Source organism: Acinonyx jubatus, chromosome X (assembly GCF_027475565.1).
Source record: "Acinonyx jubatus isolate Ajub_Pintada_27869175 chromosome X, VMU_Ajub_asm_v1.0, whole genome shotgun sequence".
Lineage (NCBI taxonomy): Eukaryota > Metazoa > Chordata > Mammalia > Carnivora > Felidae > Acinonyx > Acinonyx jubatus.
This window is the reverse complement of record NC_069389.1, coordinates 109,291,892-109,309,875: the sequence shown is the minus strand read 5'-3', so window position 1 is coordinate 109,309,875 and position 17,984 is coordinate 109,291,892. Positions and strand designations below refer to the sequence as shown.

Below are 17,984 nucleotides of genomic sequence, written 5' to 3'. Positions count from 1 at the left end.
CACACATATATTTCTGGTCTGTAATCTAATAAAAGTTGTCCAAATTCTATCAAGGAGCGATTAAGAGACAACTCACCATTAAGACTCCAAAATGGGTGAGGTGGTCACACTGACAGATTGTGTGATTTACGTCTGTTTCCTTTACTTTACAGCCTGACGAGTTCCATCCACCTTGCCCATCTGCAGGAGACAGAAGGGAATGTCAAAGCAATTTTGTTTTTCTCAGAAATGTTTAACTTTTCATTATGGGCACCTTCCGAGCGTGTGTTATAATTAGTATTCTTTGTTAAGAGAATAAGATAGAGGTATAGTTGAACATTGAAATGAAAGTAAGTCTAATAGGTGAAATTGACTTTTTGGGAACTTCATGCATGGCATACCCCCTTTGGCTCTCACTTCCAGTTCTGGCATGGGAACTTCTACGGATTCCTGCCCGAGATGAGGACAGACTCTAATCACGAACAACAGTTATGCCACCATGCTGGAGTGACAGAGTAAGAACTGTTTTCTTAAGTAGCACAAATAGAAAACAGGTAGATCTAGAACTTTCTGAAGGACATGAGCTATGGAATATGGGCTGACATTTTGGCCTGCTTGGTGGCCCCAGAATAGACATCTGAAACAACCAGTTCAAGCCAGATCACGGTCTGTCACTCCTCAGGGCCAATTAGAGTCTCTGGTTTACTTGACACTTGCCTAGTTTCTCACTCCTGAGCTTATTTAGGGGTTTTAAAACCAACCCTCGCACCTCCATAACCTGTAGATCTCAGATACTAGGCCAGATCTAGAGTAAAACGTCCAGTGTAGCACTAGACCAGAGAGGTTATCATAAAATAGGCAGCTAAGTGTCATTAAAATTTGTCCATCCAGGATAACTCCATAGATTCCAGAGGTTCTGGATCCATGGACAGAGGGTGGGGGGCAAAGGGTGACCCGGGAGAAGTCTGGCAACTGGCATTGGTGAGCATGCGGATTAACTTACTGAGGCTGTGGGGGTCAAGGCTCATCATTTTACAAGAATCTTATCCTGGGAGACTTGGAGAAGACCAGGAAAGGACATGCTATCCCTGTTGTAGGAAAGGACTGGTAGTCCTACATCCCAGGGAGTCAAGCCGGAAGACAATTTCCTTTTTCTTCCAGAATTTCAGGGAGACTGAAAAGGGAAAAGTTCCCAGGCAGAGGGGCACATAATCATTCTTGGCATTCCAGGGACAATGGATTCTGGGTGGCAATACTTTGAGATTTGGCAATATCCCTGGAGATTCCAAGGGAGAAGGCAAGCCTAGGAAGAGCCCCTTTAGCAATCCCCAAGCCCAATTCCTTCTCTTACTGTCCCCAACGACTCATACCTAGCCAAACAGGAAGGGCCATTTGAGACCCCCCAGGAAGTCTTACCCCCTCAATGAAAAGATAAAAAGATTGGAGCCCCAAGAGAGTCAATGGACTACCCAAGGTCACACAGTCAGTCTAGAAGAGATGAGGGGAATAAAGAAGATAGTAGATGTTGCAAATCTCCATGGGAAAACACAGATGAAAAGCCAGGTGTTCGTTTCTCAACTTGCTTCAAACAGCTCAAGGCCACTCTGCACCCGGTCTTTCAATTTTCCTTATTCCCGAGCTATATGATTTTTTTCTAATCCCCCAAATAAGTCTCTTATCAAGAAGAAAGGGCTTCTTTTTTTAACCTCCCATGCCCTAACTAGGTGTGAAACTGATATTCGTATCTTGGTCCGTCAGAGTTCTCTGTAGGGTCTGCTAAGACAGCACAGTTCCAAGTCATCCAACGGCCAACTAGAAAAATGGTCAGGGGCAAAGTCTCACTGAGAGCTGAAGACAAAGCTTGCTAAGAAAAATACTTACCGTTACTCCCAAAGTCCCAAAATGCACAGTGAACTTGATCGTAATTCTAGAAAAAAAAAAAAAAAAAAAGACAAATCGGAGGTAAACATCTTTCCTTGTGATACTTTCCACACGATGACAACTACACACAAGAAACATGTTTCTTCTTCATGTTTTTTTCAAACAGTAGAGACACACATACTTAGATCATTTGCTAGTTGGTTTTAAGACTAACCCCGGGTGACTTGGGGTTTACAAGTGAGAAAATGGCATGTTACCGAACGATGGTCTGGTGTGTGCCCTTTAAAATATTTGGTAAAGAGGAGTAATCAGAGCTTCTTCCAGATGTGTGTCTGCCCTTATTTCACGGACCTTCCTCACAGCATGGCTCTCAAAGCCAGTCTTCCCTCCCGCCTCACAGGAAGAAAAAGAGACTGTCTCCTGCCCCTGAGCTGAAGGAGATGTCAACTTGTCAACACTTGCCGAGGGGGAAAAAAAAAGAGCAGCGAGAAGGAGCTGAACATATTGATGAAGTACAAAATGAAATAGACAGACTTATGCATGAGCCAGTGAGGACATTTTGAAAGTACAACAGGAATATAACAAATTCTGCCAACCATTTTTTCAGAAAAGGTTGGAATTGATCACCAAAATCCCAGATTTGGGGGTAACAGCATTTGTCAACCATCCACAGTGTCTGCACTGCCTGGGGAGGAGGGTGAAGAGACCCTGCATTATTTTTTTTTTAAATGTTTTTAAGTAGGCTTCACACCCAGCATGGGGCTTCAACTCACAACCTGGAGATCAAGACCTGAAGCTGAGATCAAGAGTTAGATGCTTAACTGAGCCACCCAGGTGCCCCGGAAGGGGGGCTGCATTATCTGACAAGAGTTGAAGTGACAGAATTTGAAGATATTCAATCAGGTTACAGAATAGATTTTTACTGTGATGAAAACCCTTACTTCAAAAATAAAGTTCTTTCCACAGAATTTCATCAGGACAAGAATGGCATTCCCTCTTCCAAGTCCACTGAAATCAAGTGGAAATCCAGAGAGGATCTGATGAAATGTTCCAGTCAAACACAGGATAGAGCCAGTAGGAAGAGACAGCGTGAGGCATCAGAGAGCTTCTTCACCTGCTTTACTGACCATTCTGATGCAGATGAGTTTGGAGGGGTCACCAAAGACAGTATTTGGCCAAATCTGTGACAGCGCTATTTCGTTCCCAAAACGGATGATGAAGGAGGAGGAGAGGAGGAAGAAGATGATGATGATGAAAATGAAGGAGGATTGGAAGATATTGATGAAGGGGGTGACGATGAAGGTGAGGAAGATGAACGTGAACAATGAGGGGGAGGAAGGAGAGGAGGAGGAGGAAGGAAAAGCTGACTAATGGAACACACATGGATTCCAACCTTTCTTTTGAAATTTCCTCGTCCCTGAGAGCAAGTAGCTCTCTTTCTTTTCCCCCTCTTCTTGTGCTCATTCACCCTGTTTTTTGAAGCCTCTTTTCTCCCCTTTTATATCATGGTTCTCAACTTGTTGTGGGGGGGAAATACCTGAGCATCATACAGTGGGAAAATAATCTCTAGCCCTTTCTGTTCCAAATGAACTTTTATCCCTTCCTGTCTCAACAAAACTTGATGGAGTCAACACCACCGTGCTCTGTGGGAAAACAGAAAAACTTTCTGCCCCCCTAGTTCCGCTGGAGTCTGGAGGGTGCTAGCCCCTGTGTAGGAGGACATATAATTCTAGCTTTTTCCCTACTTTCTCTGTATATTGGGCTCAGAGATTACAGTGTTTCTATGGGAATATGAACAGTTAGCATTACCCACGTGTACCTGTCCACTTTCTCTTGTTTAAAACAAACAAACAAACAAAAAACCTTTAAAAAATGGGGTTATAGAAGGTCAGCAGGGGCGCCTGACTGGCTCAGTCAGTTAAGCGTCCGACTCTTGATTTCGGCTGAGGTTGTGATCTCATGGTTCGTGAGATTGAGCCCTGTGTTGGGCTCTGCACTGACAGCGCAGAGCCTGCTTGGGATTCTCTCTCTCCCTCTCTCTCTCTTCCCCTTCCCTGCTCATGCTCTATCTCTCAAAATCAAGAATTTTTTTTTTTTTTTTAAATAGAAGGTCAGCCAAGGGTTGGGTTTGAGATGTCTGGGTGGGGTAAGTGGGCATTCTGACAACATAGCTTCTCCTCTGGCACGTTTAGCTGTGATGTTTAACGGACATCCTTGCAGTTGAAGATGACACTTTGATAAAATGACATTCTCTCCTAATAATGACTTGAGCCCAGCCACTCAATGGGAGAATCAGCAGAACCTGTAGGATCATATTTGGAATTGACATGCGTTATTGTAATTTTGTTTCTATTTATGTTTAAATTTTCTTTTTGTTTCACTGGAAAGGAACGATGATGCTCAATTTGTTAAAAGTATACAAGTGGCTTTGTTACAGTAAAACTAAACATGTACACACACAAATATACATACATATATATATATATATATGTATATATTCATATACATATATAGTAACACAGGAATTTGTCACACTCTCCTGGTGCAAGACCCAGGAGGAGCCTCTGGATGGTCAGTGTAGGTTTGATGTGGGGTAGGTGTTCCTGATGGGACTTTGGAATTTGGAGCTCACAGCTGAGATCAAGCCTTATGGATACCAAGTTGAGCTGCATGCTTATTAGACCCAGCGGGCATTGCTGGGGCCTCACCAGCTCCTAGAATGTCCAGGGAGCTGGAGACAATGAGAAATTGGTTATTGGTGGATGCCTGGAGAGCTGGGGCCCCTGCTGGAACTGAGAGCTCTTACCCATCTAACATGTTCCATTTGGTATCTGTTTTTTATTACTTCCCTCTCCCACTCTTCCTTCTTCCCCTCTAGAATTAAGACCTGTGAAAAATATGCTGTGCCATATGGTCTTCTAGATTGGGAATAAAGGAAACTATTAAGACTTCACACTGGACATACATTAACATCAAAGAATGGAATAGTGGTTCATTCTTATACTACAGCTAAATTTGATCATTTAGTAATATATACCGTATGTTATGCCATATGACTATGGCTTTAATCCTTTGGTGATAATTAATACATATTTTGATGCTCTCCATGGCAATTCAAAAGGATAAAAATGTCCAATTATTTTAAATTGCTTGCCTCACTCAGAAACAAATGGAATTAAATATCATTTAGTGTGATGGGACAACTGAAAGACCCACCCGCCCTAGTCAGTCCTCTCTGCTGATCTGTCATAGTGCTAGGAGCCCACCATTACTTAGTTATCCCCTGAAGCTATGGCATTATTTCTAGAAGGCCTCCATTACTTAGTTATCCCCTGAAGCTATGGCATTATTTCTAGAGGGCCTCCATTACAACACATCTCTACTACCTGGAATGGGACGATCTTCATTGAGTCTTAGAATCACATATGTTAAGTAGCCAATTATGTTTAACAAGAAATTCACGAGGGGTTCTGAGGCCTTTCTATTCCGAGGTGAAAATGGGTATGTTACCTGGTTTCCTCCAACATGCTGCAGAGAAATAACCACTGGGTCAGCCAAGTTTTGAATTGATGTATATGAAACGCTGGCACTCACCACAAAGGTAGTTAATGCTTTAGTGACATTTTTGGTCTGTAGATGAAACATATAAGGAAGAGGGGTTCAAGTCCTAAATTTCCAGTTTCTTGCCTGTTAATTGACTCAGAATTATTAATGCGTGGCACTAGGTACAGAAATATAGAAAAGAAATTCACAAGCTGAGAAGAAATCTTTATTTTTTATTTATTTTTTAATTTTTTAAAGATTTTATTTATTTTCAGAGTAAACTGTGCCCCCAACATTGGGCTCAAACTCACGACCCCAAGGCCCAGAGTCGCGCGCTCTAATGACTGAGCCGGCCGGGTGCCCCTGAGAAGAAATTTTTAGAGGTCGTTTAGCTCACCTCCTGTCTTCACATAAGGTCTCAATCTTACCCAGCTAAAACAATTCACTAATCCCAGCCACATACCCAAATATCTATTAAAAAAAAAAAGCATTAGCTTTGTTAATATTTTGTTGTTACCTGCAACTCAGTACCGCACTAGGAACAAAGTGAAACTATTCCCGACTTTGGTAACTCTCTGAACCCTGACACTTGGGGCACTTTCAGAAGATGCCACATTTCTGAGCCCTGAAGCCACTGAGAACTGGGTGATTGTGAACACAGCCCGGCGCTCTGCTAGGAAGCTACTCATTTCATGTTCCTGCCCAGCTGTGTTCATCCCAAACCAGCCTAGTGGTTCAATGCTCCCTTCCCAGAGGAACTCCCCCCGGGGTAGCATGAGGTAGAGGTGGATCTACAGCACAAAATGGTGGCAAGGGCCCTGGCTGACAGTCAAAAGACCAAGTGCTAGCCCAAGCCCTCTTGTTCCTTGAAAGCCTCTTCCCCTCTCTTACACTGATAACAGGAAGAAAAGTGGACCCGGTGATATCTAAGAACCCTCTCAATTTAGTTGAAGACATACAGTTTTCTGTAGTGGAGATGCCAAAAGAGGGGCAACACACAGAGACCCAGGACTGAATTAACCTGTCCTCAGGTTTTATTTTCCTTTCCTACAAAATGGCGGCCATGCGGGAAAAGGAGCTAAATCATTTCTCACTCTTCCACTCTTTGGTTCTAGGCTCAAGTTTTACCAGTTTCACTTCTGAACCTTTTAGAGAAGTTGTTCCCTCTGCCCAAAGCACTCCTCCATCCTTCTCCCTGCCCCCTTTCATCTCCTAGCTTCTACTCAACCTCGGGTTTCAGCCAACACCTCTGTAGGCCTTTCCTGATCTCCCGGACAAGGGTAGGTGTTCTCTTCTATGCTCCCAGAGCCCCTGTGCCATATTGTACTTGCCTAATGCTCCATCCTTCTCCTAGAGAACTGCCACTAGGGGTGTCTTAGCAACAATTTTTTTTAATATATGAAATTTATTGTCAAATTGGTTTCCATACAACACCCAGTGCTCATCCCAAAAGGTGCCCTCCTCAATACCCATCACCCACCCTCCCCTCCCTCCCACCCCCCCATCAGCCCTCAGTTTGTTCTCAGTTTTTAAGAGTCTCTTATGCTTTGGCTCTCTCCCACTCTAACCTCTTTTTTTTTTTTCCTTCCCCTCCCCCATGGGTTTCTGTTAAGTTTCTCAGGATCCACATAAGAGTGAAAACATATGGTATCTGCCTTTCTCTGTATGGCTTATTTCACTTAGCCTAACACTCTCCAGTTCCATCCACGTTGCTACAAAGGGCCATATTTCATTCTTTCTCATTGCCACGTAGTACTCCATTGTGTATATAAACCACAATTTCTTTATCTACTCATCAGTGGATGGACATTTAGGCTCTTTCCATACTTTGGCTATTGTTGAGAGGGCTGCTATAAACATTGGGGTACAAGTGCCCCTATCTTAGCAACAATTTTTAAAGTAATATGGTGTAATGGCAGTTAAGATTTTGATCAAAAGATGTTAGAGGAAGCTGCATCAAAGCAAGGCCGTGAGACTCGGGACCCGGGGGAAAGGGAGCTAGAGGATGGCATCTCTTCTAAGTAGCCCCCCCAACAATCAGGGGCACAGGCCCCTGGCTCAGGTCATCCCCTTCAAAGTTAGAATCTTTAGGCTTCTGTTCTCCCATCGGACTGTAAGCTCTATGAGGGCAGGCACCATGTCTCTCTTGCTCGCTGTTGTATCCCCAGCATCCAGCACCACACAAGACACACAGTAGGAATTTGATAAATATTTGCTGACTGAATAATAATTGCATGACCAAATGAATACACCGTGTCATCGCTAGCAGGTCCCTTCCCCTCAATACCCTCATTGGTAAAAGGAGATGGGCCACTGTGAGTTACAAGGGCCCTTCCAGTTCTGAAAGTGATGGCACCATGACGTCTGTAGGCTAATTTTGGCAAAGATCTTTAATCCCCTTCAATTGAAGGTGTCAGTGAATAAAAATTACTGATTAGGGGTGGAATCTATGCAACATAAATTTATCTTCTATTCTATGAGACAAACACAGCCCTCTACAGAAAGGAGAGAAATGAAGACAAAAATAATGGCATGTCAGATGATACAGGGAAATTTCAAGCTTACCAAAAGGGTCAGAGTGCTATGAGCCACATTCTTAATTTTTATTAAAGTCTTTGTTCATTAACTCTCTTGTCTCAGACCTAACCAGTTTTTTTCCTTGTTTTTTTAAAGATAAGCCTTAATAAATATGTATCTACTGAAAACATGTTGGGTACCTAGCCCTGTGCTAGGATCCACGAAAATAAAACATGTCTAACCCATGACATATGCCACAATCTACTTAGGGAAACCAGACCAGAAACTAGATGGAAGTATAAGACAAGAATGCAAGCAGGGGGTGAGGAGGAAAGCAGGGGCTCATGAACTCCAGGCAGGCTTTCTGGGTGGGATTTGAGCTAAATCCACAAGCACAAATAGGATTTAGATAGAAAGAAATGGGAGCCACTAGAGAATTCCAAGAGAACAGAACACCCTACAGATGTAGCTGGAGACGATGTATTATATTTGAGTTGGTATGTGGTATGGGTATGTGGTATATTTAAGCTGGCCCAGTACAATCTCCCTGCAATCTCTCTGAGAATATTTGACCATTATAAATTCATTCCTTTGGATAGCCTCTCTAGGAAATGAAAACATACTTGACTGTTAATGTATGGATCTCTTAAATACTTGAACTTTGGAGTCAGACAGCCTGGATTGGATTACTAGCTATGCCACTTCCTAGCTGTGTGACCTTGAGCAAAATCACTTAGCCTCTTTGTTTTAGTCCATCCAAGCTGTTAGAACAAAATATCAGACTGAGTGGCTTATCAACAACAGAAACTTATTTGTCACAGCTGTCGACATTGGAAGTCCAAGATCAGAGTGCCTACATGGTCAAGTTCTGGTGAAGGCTTGCTTTCTGGTTGCTAGATGGCATCTTCTTGCTGGGTCCTCACATGATGGAAGAGTCAAGCAAGCTCTCTGGAGCCTCTTGCATAAGATAACTGATCCCATTATGACGGCTGCACCCTCAGGACCTCATCCCCTCCCAAAGGCTCCACCTCCTAATACCATCATCTTGGGGGTTAGGGTATTAACGCATGAATTCTGGGGGACACAGCATTCAGACCACAGCACTCTTTGGGTCAAGGTTTCTCATAAGCAAGTGAGATAATAAAGTGTGAACGTTAACAGTTAATAGTGATCATCAACTATTTCATGCCAGCTCTGGGTGCTATCTTCCCAACAGCTAGATGGGGCAGAGTGGGCCAAACAAATGAACCTGTTATTAGACTGAGCCCCCCAAACAGGCCAATAATAATAGCAACGCATAGTGGACTTTAAATTCTGCCGGTCTGGCCCCAGAATCTGTGCTCATAAGCACCACATCGTACTGCCTCTTTGTTTTAATGACCAGTGGGACAGGAGCCCTCAGAAAAGGTTCTGTGGAGGGGGTAGGAAGGAGCAAAACGTGCTTGAAGGCAAGGGTCTTGCTGGACACCACTCAGCTGCGAATAAATTGGCCCCAAAGAGTGGGCATGTGAGGCTTTGAGGAGCCAGGGCAGATTCGGGGGGAAAGCACAGGCCAGCTGAAGCAGCATTGCAGCAGGAGAACTTGCTGTTCTTTTCTGGTTTGAAAACATCTTGAGGCCTCTGTTTGGTCACCAGATAATCCTTAAGGTTCCTTCCAACACTGAGAGGCTGTGAAAATTAAACACTGTGGAACATCATTAAAGAAGATGTTGATTCATTCTGAGGGCCAGGGTTTGTGCCAGGAGACTCACAGAATAAATCAGAGAGCGTATTCTAAAATAAACAGAACATCATGAAAATAGCAAGAGTTCATAATTACAATGAGTCACCGTATGTCACCTCGTGACAGTTACCAGAGGCAAGAACTTACCTTAAAGAGTGAAGTTTGGCCAAAAAAGTTAAACAAGATGGTGTGTAAGCTGCGAAGAGGAATTCTCTCCCTCAGGGATTTAGGCAAATATATGGAAGCCAAAATCCTTCCCAGAGGGACTTCACCCAGATAAATCTGCCAAGACAAGCCAGAAATAGAAACTGGAATCATCACTCATGAACCTGAAGCCCTCCCGACCTCCCACCCCAGCCACAGCCACAACCCTGGAGGATCCCGCTGTGAGGCTGAAGGGTGGGAACGAGTTCTACAAGCTATCCTTTTATGCATGGACACAAGCACACATACAAGCTCTCTCTCTCTCTCTCTCTCAGATCACAGGGAAAGACATGACCAGGGTGCACACAGACATAGACACACACACACACACACACACACACACACACACACACGACTTTTTTCTTTCCCAACTTATCTCTGACTTTCTCTCCTTCTGATCTACTTCCACCTGGGTATGCACAGAGGTGGAAAGGGGAATGATGAATCAGGTGATTTGCCTGATTTATTGCTGAGAATCAGGAAGTCTTTGAAAGCAGGCCCTCTTTGCCCATACATTTCTGAGAGGGGAAAAAAAAAACAGAACAAAAAACCAACACAATAGGAGCATTAGGCACTTGCCCCAAATGTCACTGGGCGATGCTTTTGTTAAAAAGCAAGGCAGGGAAGTGAGGCATTAGGCCTTAGGAATTCTTCTAGGGGCTCACTATTAGAAGAATTTGCTGATTTGATTTGGTAATAGTATAAGTACTAGAACATTTTTGAGAGTGAAAAGAACCAATCAACTGGGACCACAATTGGTAAACCTGGACAATCCCAGGCAAAACAGGGTATATGGGCACCTTTACATGAATTTGCTCATTTAATACCTTTATCAGCTCTGAAATATATGTTGTATTATGATATCAAGAGGCTCAGGGAGATTAAATTACTTGTCTAGGGTCACACAGCTGGGATGTAGTTGAATGAAGATATTTGTCATTTGGGCCTACATTTTCCCCATTATCCATGCTGCCCGTCAAGGAACTATTATCTAGCTAGCTGTATCATGGGAAGATGAGAGTTTATAATATTTCTAAAAATTATTTGTGAACCCCAAAGCCATACGGTTCTTCTCCCGCACAAATGAACTCTGCTAGGGCAATGAAGTACCATGGAGAAGTTATGATTTAGCTTCAATGTGTAAGCAGTTTGGTACCCAAAATGTGATTGAGGTTGGTTGATTTGTTTCTCCACCAAAGTCTATAATAGAAAGCCCCGTATGTAGCCCAGATACAACGGGAAGTCAACATCTGCCTCTGGCGTAGCTGAGTAGCTCGGAATGGAGTCAATCCCCCTGCACATAACTATACAAAATAACCACGACTCGAAAGCACTGGAAAATGAACAAAAGCAGGCAGATTCTGGACAAGAGTAGACACGTGGAAAAAGGTAACATTACAAAGTGATTACCTGTTTTTACAGCTCCTAACCTGATGGCAAGGTGAAACTAATGCTGCGAACACCACTCAAAATTCTGATAGCAAACTCGCAGTCTTGGCGGCATGAAGAATCATAAAACAAAGCCCAGGGTAACCACAGTCTGTCACTGGAAGGTCGGGGCGGGGGCTGGGGTGAATCACGGAAAGGAGAAAGCTAGAGAAGAAGAGCCAAAGTCCTGAGTATAAACTCTGCCTGGCCTCTGAACCACTAATGTACAGGACGGACTCCAATGAAGAATAAAGGAACTTAACTGAGATTTATGCTGCCATCCCAAAGATGGAATCCACAGTTCAATTCCAACTGAGTTATTTGCCTGGTATAAAAAAAAAAGTCAATAGTTTTCTGAAGAATATACTAGAACCCAGAAACTCCATTATATAACATTCGCAGTACCCAGGACATAATTCACAGTTACCCCACGTGTGAAGGAAGAATGAATGTGACCCACTTTCTCTTTTTCTTTTTAAAGTAGGTTCCACACTGGGTGTGAGCCCAACATGGGGCTTGAACTCAGGGCCCTGAGATCAAGACCTGAGCTGCTATCAAGTGCCAGATGCCCTAATGACTGAGCCACCCAGGTGCCCCCAAATATCACTCATTTTCAAGTGAAAAGACAATCAATGGAGATCAAACTGGAGATGACCCAGATGTTGGAGTCAGGAGACAAGGATTCTTAAGCACCTCATGTAACTATGCTCAGGTATTTAAAAGAAAATATACTTGCAATTAATGCAAAAAGAAGAAATAAAAGCAGAGAAACAAGCAAAAGAAGGGACAAAATGGAAACTCTAGAACCAAAAATACAATAGCAAAAATGTTTTAATTGCACTGGATGGGTTTAAGAGTAACATAAAGATGATAGAGATCACTGGACTTGAAGAGAAATCAGAAGTTATACTATCAGAAAAATAGATAGTAAAATGATTAAAAACATGAACTTAACCTCAGGGACCTGTGGGGTGACATCCAAAAATCTTACATACATGTAATTGGAGTCCCAAAAGGAGAGGAGAGAGAGAACAGTGAAGAGGTAATATTTAAAGAGATAATGATGGAAATTTCCCCAAATTTGATAAATTTACAGATTCAAGACATAAATTTACAGATTCAAGAATCTCAGAAAACCTCAAGCAGGATAAATGCAAGGAAAAACACACTTACACACATAATACCAAACTGTGAAAAAACAAAGAAAATATTGAAAGCAACCAGTGAAAAATGACCTTTTATACATCAGATACAGAGAAACAAAAATTCAAATGATTACTTCTGATCAGAAAATGTGGAACCCAGAAGAGAGTAGACTATGTTCAAAATGCTAGGGGGAAAATGCTGCCAAGGGAATTCAGAATTCTATGGTAAACAAAAATATCCTTCAAGAATAAAGGCAAAATAGAGTCATTTTCAGATAAACTAAAACCAAGAAAATTCATCACCATCAGACCTGTACTACAAGAAATACTAAATAGATTTCCTTAAGTTGAAGGGGAAATGTTACCAAATGGAACTCTGGCCTTCAGGTAAGAATGAAGAGCACTGAAAATTATAAATATATACATAAATATAAAAGACTATTTTTTCTCTCGATTGCATAAGACTCTTTAAAGCAATAATTATAACACTGTCTTGTGGAGTTTCTGATCTACTTAGATATAATATATATGAGAATTATAACATAAAAGACAGAGGTGTAAATGGATATGGATGGTCAAAGTGTTTTACATGAAGTAGTACAATATCTCCTCTAAGTATATTGCAAAATATAAGGATGCATATTGTAATTTCTAGAGCAACCATCACAAAAATAATACAAACAGATATAACTAAAAAGTCAGTAAAAAATGAAAATTCAGTTGTAATACATATTAAAAAATTAACCAAAAAGCATCAGGAAAAGAGGATCAAAAACCAAAGGGATAGAAAATAGAATAAAATGGTAATCCTAGATCCAACCAGATCAAACATTACATTAAATGTTAAAGGACTACACACTCGAATTAAAAGGCAGATATTTTCAGGATTGATAAAAAACGTGAAATACAAGCTGTATGCTATCAACAAGAAGCACACTTTTTTTTTTTGAAGTGCACTTTGAATATGAAGAAATAGAAAATAAGTGGGTGTAAAAACAAATGTATATGGAATAGTAAGCATGAAAAAACTGCAATGACTATATTAAAATCAGATAAAACAGACCATAAGACAAAGAACATTACCAGAAACAAGTAAGATTAGAGTTATTATGGGGAAGACACAACAACACAAATGGATATTATATTTATGTCATATTATAACAGAGCCCCAAACTAAGTAAGGCAACATTTGACACAGCTAAAGGGAGAAAGAGAGCATTTCACAGAGTCAGAGATTTTAACACCCCTCTAAATTAGGAAACAGCTAGTAAAAAAATCAGTGAAGACACAGATGACCTAAACAACATTATCAACCACCTTGAGGTCTGATATTTAAAGTACAACATATGCAACAAGTAGAACACACCAAGTGTTTCAAGTGTGTGAAACAAGTCCCAACAAATTTAAATGGATTGAAATAATCCCAAGTACACTCTGTGACCCATACGAAATAAACAAGAAATCAAAAACAACAATATGTGTTGGGTGTTCCCCAAATATTTGGGACTTAAAGAATGCATTCCTGAATAATCCACGCATCAAAGAAGAAAGCAGGAAATATTTTGAACTGACTGCTCATGAAAATACAACATATCAAAATTTGCAGCCTGCAGCTAAACAGTGCTTAGAGAGATATTTATAGCTTTTTATGATTTACTAGAAAAGAAGTACCTAAAATCAATGGCCTATGGATCCACCTTAAGAAACCAGATAAAGGAGAGCAAAATAAACACAAAATAAGTACGTGAAAGGAAATACTAAAGAGCAGATAGTAACAAAATAAAAAACACTCAATAAAGAAAATTAACAAAGCCAAAAGTTGGTTCTTAAAAAGGATCAACAAAATTGAAAAATCTCTGGCTATACTGACCAAGAAAAAAAGAACAAGAAAAGAAATCAACACTATCAAGAATTAAAGAGGGATTATTACTATAGATAAGAGATTGACAAATTGGTCAGCAGGTCAATCCTACCTATGGCTTGTTTTCATATATCTCAAGCTAAGAATGGCTTTTATGTTTCATTTTTAAAAGAATGTGAGGAAGGAAAGGAAAGGAAAGGAAAGGAAAGGGGGGAGAGAGAGAGAGAGAGAGAGAGAGGAAGGGAGGAAGGGAGGAAGAAAAAGAGAAAAAGAAAATAAAAATTTTATCAGAGACCACCTGTGACTTACAAAGCCTAAAATATTTACTGCCTTTTACAGAAAAACTTTGCTAACCATCCCTATAAATTCTATAGACATTAAGAAATAGGAAAAGGGAACCTGGGTGGCTCAGTCCATTAAGCATCCAATTCTTGACTTCAGCTCAGGTTATGAGTTCGTGAGTTCAGCTCAACTCATAGTTTGTGAGCTCCAGCCCTGCAATGGGCTCTGCACTGACAGTGCAAAGCCTGCTCGGGATTCTATCTCTCCTCTCTCTGTGTCCCTCTTCTGCTTGTGCACGTGCTCTCTCTCTCTCTCCTCTCTCTCTCTCTCTCTCTTTCTCAAAATGAATAAACATTAAAAAAAGAAATAGGAAATACTATGAACAACTATTGTCAACAAGCTTCACAAGTTAGATGAAATAAATTCTTAGAAATATATAACTAACCAAAACACACAAGATGAATCAAAACATATAAATGGCTCTATATCCGTTAAATTCATTGGGTTTGCTATCAAAATACTTCCCACACAGAAATTCCAGATCCAGAGAGTTTCCTAGTGAACCCTATCAAGCATTTGATGAAGGAATAACACCAATGTTACAAATACTTTCCAAAAGTAGAACAGGGACTATTTCCCAACTCACTGTTAGAAAGTTGGCACAACCCTAATCTAACTAAATAAAAATAGAATTAAAAAATTAGAAAATAAAAAAATAATTAGAAATAAAATATGATTTTAAAAATGAGAAAAAATCCCAGACCAACATCCTTCATGAACATAAATACAAAAATACTTAAAATGTAAGTAAGTTGAAAACAGCCGTATATAAAAAAATGATAATACATTGTGACCAGTAGCTTTTCTTCCAGGAATACGAGATTGGTTTAACATCCTAAAATCAATGTAATCCACCATATTAGAAGAATAAAGGAGAAAAGCCAAACAATTATTTCAAGAGGTACAGAAAAAAACATTTGACAAAATTCAACAACCATTCACAATAAAATTTTTCAGCAATCTAGGAACAGAAGGTAATTTCCTCAATCAAATAAAGGGGATCTAAAAACAAAACAAAACAAAAACATGGCTAACATCAGAGTAATGGTAAAACAGTGAACACATTTCTTCTGATATCAGGAACAAGACAAGGATGTCAATGTAACCATTTCAATCCAACATTTTATTGGAAGCACTAAAATCAAAAGAAAGGAATAAAAGGAATAAAAATCAATAAGGAAAACATTAAACTGTTTCTATTGCCAGATGACATTACAAAGAATGTCCTAAGGAATCTCTATAGCAGGCACCTGGGTGGCTTGGATGGTCAAGCATCTGACTGTGGCTCAGGTCATGATCTCACAATTCATGAGTTCAAGCCCCTCACTTGGCTGTCTGCTGTCAGCATGGAGCCCACTTCAGATCCTCTGTACCCCCTCTCTCTCTGCCCCTCCCCCACTTGCACTCTCTGTCTCTCTCAAAATAAACTTAAAAAAAACCCACAAATACTTTTTAAAAAAGGAATCTCTGAAACAACTGCTACAACTAACATGTGAGTTTAGCAAGTTCATAGGATAGAAAACTAGACATAGATAGATAGATAGATAGATAGATAGATAGATAGATAGATGGAAACAGAGAGTATCAACTTTATTTTTGTATACTTGCAGCAAATAATTGGAAAATTAAATTTTTTTTTAATTTTTTTTTTCAACGTTTACTTATTTTTGGGACAGAGAGAGACAGAGCATGAGCGGGGAAGGGGCAGAGAGAGAGGGAGACACAGAATCGGAAACAGGCTCCAGGCTCTGAGCCATCAGCCCAGAGCCTGACGCTAGGCTCGAACTCACGGACCGCGAGATCGTGACCTGGCTGATGTCGGACGCTTAACCGACTGCGCCATCCAGGCGCCCCGGAAAATTAAATTTAAAAAAATTCCATTTGCAACAGCATCAGAAGACATAAAATATTTAGGAATAAACCTAACAAAAGACATATGAAACAACTCCACTTAAAACTACAAAACATTGGGGCACCTAGATGGCTCAGTTGGTTAAGCATCCAACTCTTGATATCAGCTCAGGTCTTGATCGCAGGATCAGGAATTCAAGCCCCATGTTGGGTTCCATGCTGGGTATGAAGCCAACTTAAAAACAAAAAACCAAAAAAACAAAAAAAACTATAAAACATTGTGATACTGCTCTGCTTAAAACTAGAAAGCATAAATTTATTCCTAAATATTTAATGTTTTCTGGTGTTGTTGCAAGTGGAATTTTTTAAATTTAATTTTCTAATTATTTGCTACAAGTATATAAAAACAGTTGACATTCTATGTCTATCTCTATCTATTTATCATCTAGGAGGGCACTTGTGATGAGCACCAGATACTGTATGAAAGTGTTGAATCACTATACTATACACCTGAACCTAATATGACACTGTATGTTAACTAACTGGAATGAAAATAAAAACTTAAAATAATAAATAAATAAATAAATAAATAAATAAATAAACAAACCACAAAACATTGTTGAGGGAAATTAAAATCGACCTGAGTAAATGTTCTTGGATGAGAAGACTCAATATCATTAAGAAATCAATTCTCTCCAAAATTGATCAACAGCATCGAGTCACTCTCAGTCACTCTCAACACTTTTTTTTTTTTTTTTGGTACAAATTGATAAGCACCTTCGAAAATTCACACGGACACAGGAAAGGCCTAGAATAACCAAAGCTATCTTGAAAAAGAACAAAGTTGAAGGACTCACACTACCTTGAAGTTGAAGGATTTCAACACTACAAGAATCAAGACAGTGTGATAATGGCATAAGAAGCCATAAAAAAATTAAAGGAACAGAATCGAACGCTCAGAAATAGACCCACATCTGCATGAGTATTCGATTTTTTTTTTTTTTTGGTCAAAGATGCCAAAGCAAGCCAATGGGGAAAGAAAAGTCTTCAATAAATGGCACTGGAATAACTGGGTATCTATATGGACTAAAATGACCTCCAAACCATATGCTACACCACACCTTCTCACACCACACATAAAACTTAATTCAATGGGGTTTATAGTCCTAACCATTAAAGCTACAACCATAAATCTCTTAAAGGAAAGCATGGGAGAATATCTTCATGACCTGCTGGCAGGCAAAGATTTCTTAGACAAGTCACAGGGTGTTGCTCATAAAAGAAAACAACTGATAAGTTATACCTCATCAACGTTAAAACTTATCCTCATCAAAAGACACCACTGAGGAAATGAATAGGCAAGCCACAGAGAAAACATTTTCAAGACATGTATCTGATAAATGCCTTGTATCCAGAATATACAAAAAATACTTACGACTCAATAAGAAGACAGACAACCCAAGTTAAAAAGGGGCAAACGATTTTAACAGATACGTCACCAAAGAAGATA

General features: G+C 40.2%; 1 protein-coding gene across 5 annotated transcripts in view; it reads right to left on the bottom strand.

Annotated features, from left to right (window-relative positions):
• ADGRG4 (adhesion G protein-coupled receptor G4) overlaps window positions 1-17,984 on the bottom strand; it is a 101,328-nt gene that overhangs the window by 24,038 nt on the left and 59,306 nt on the right. For 3 of the 5 annotated variants that reach the window (XR_008289871.1, XM_053201740.1, XM_053201741.1), the window contains exons 12-15: window positions 9,791-9,925; window positions 5,371-5,490; window positions 1,861-1,906; window positions 77-180 (exon numbers count right to left, since the gene is read on the bottom strand). Coding sequence is in view for 2 of the 5 variants with exons in the window: in XM_053201740.1 (XP_053057715.1) it covers window positions 77-180; window positions 1,861-1,906; window positions 5,371-5,490; window positions 9,791-9,925 (405 nt within the window). In the remaining 3 variants the exon portion in view is untranslated. The remainder of the gene's footprint in view (window positions 1-76; window positions 181-1,860; window positions 1,907-5,370; window positions 5,491-9,790; window positions 9,926-17,984) is intronic. The other 2 variants (XR_008289873.1, XR_008289872.1) reach the window with 1 other exon arrangement.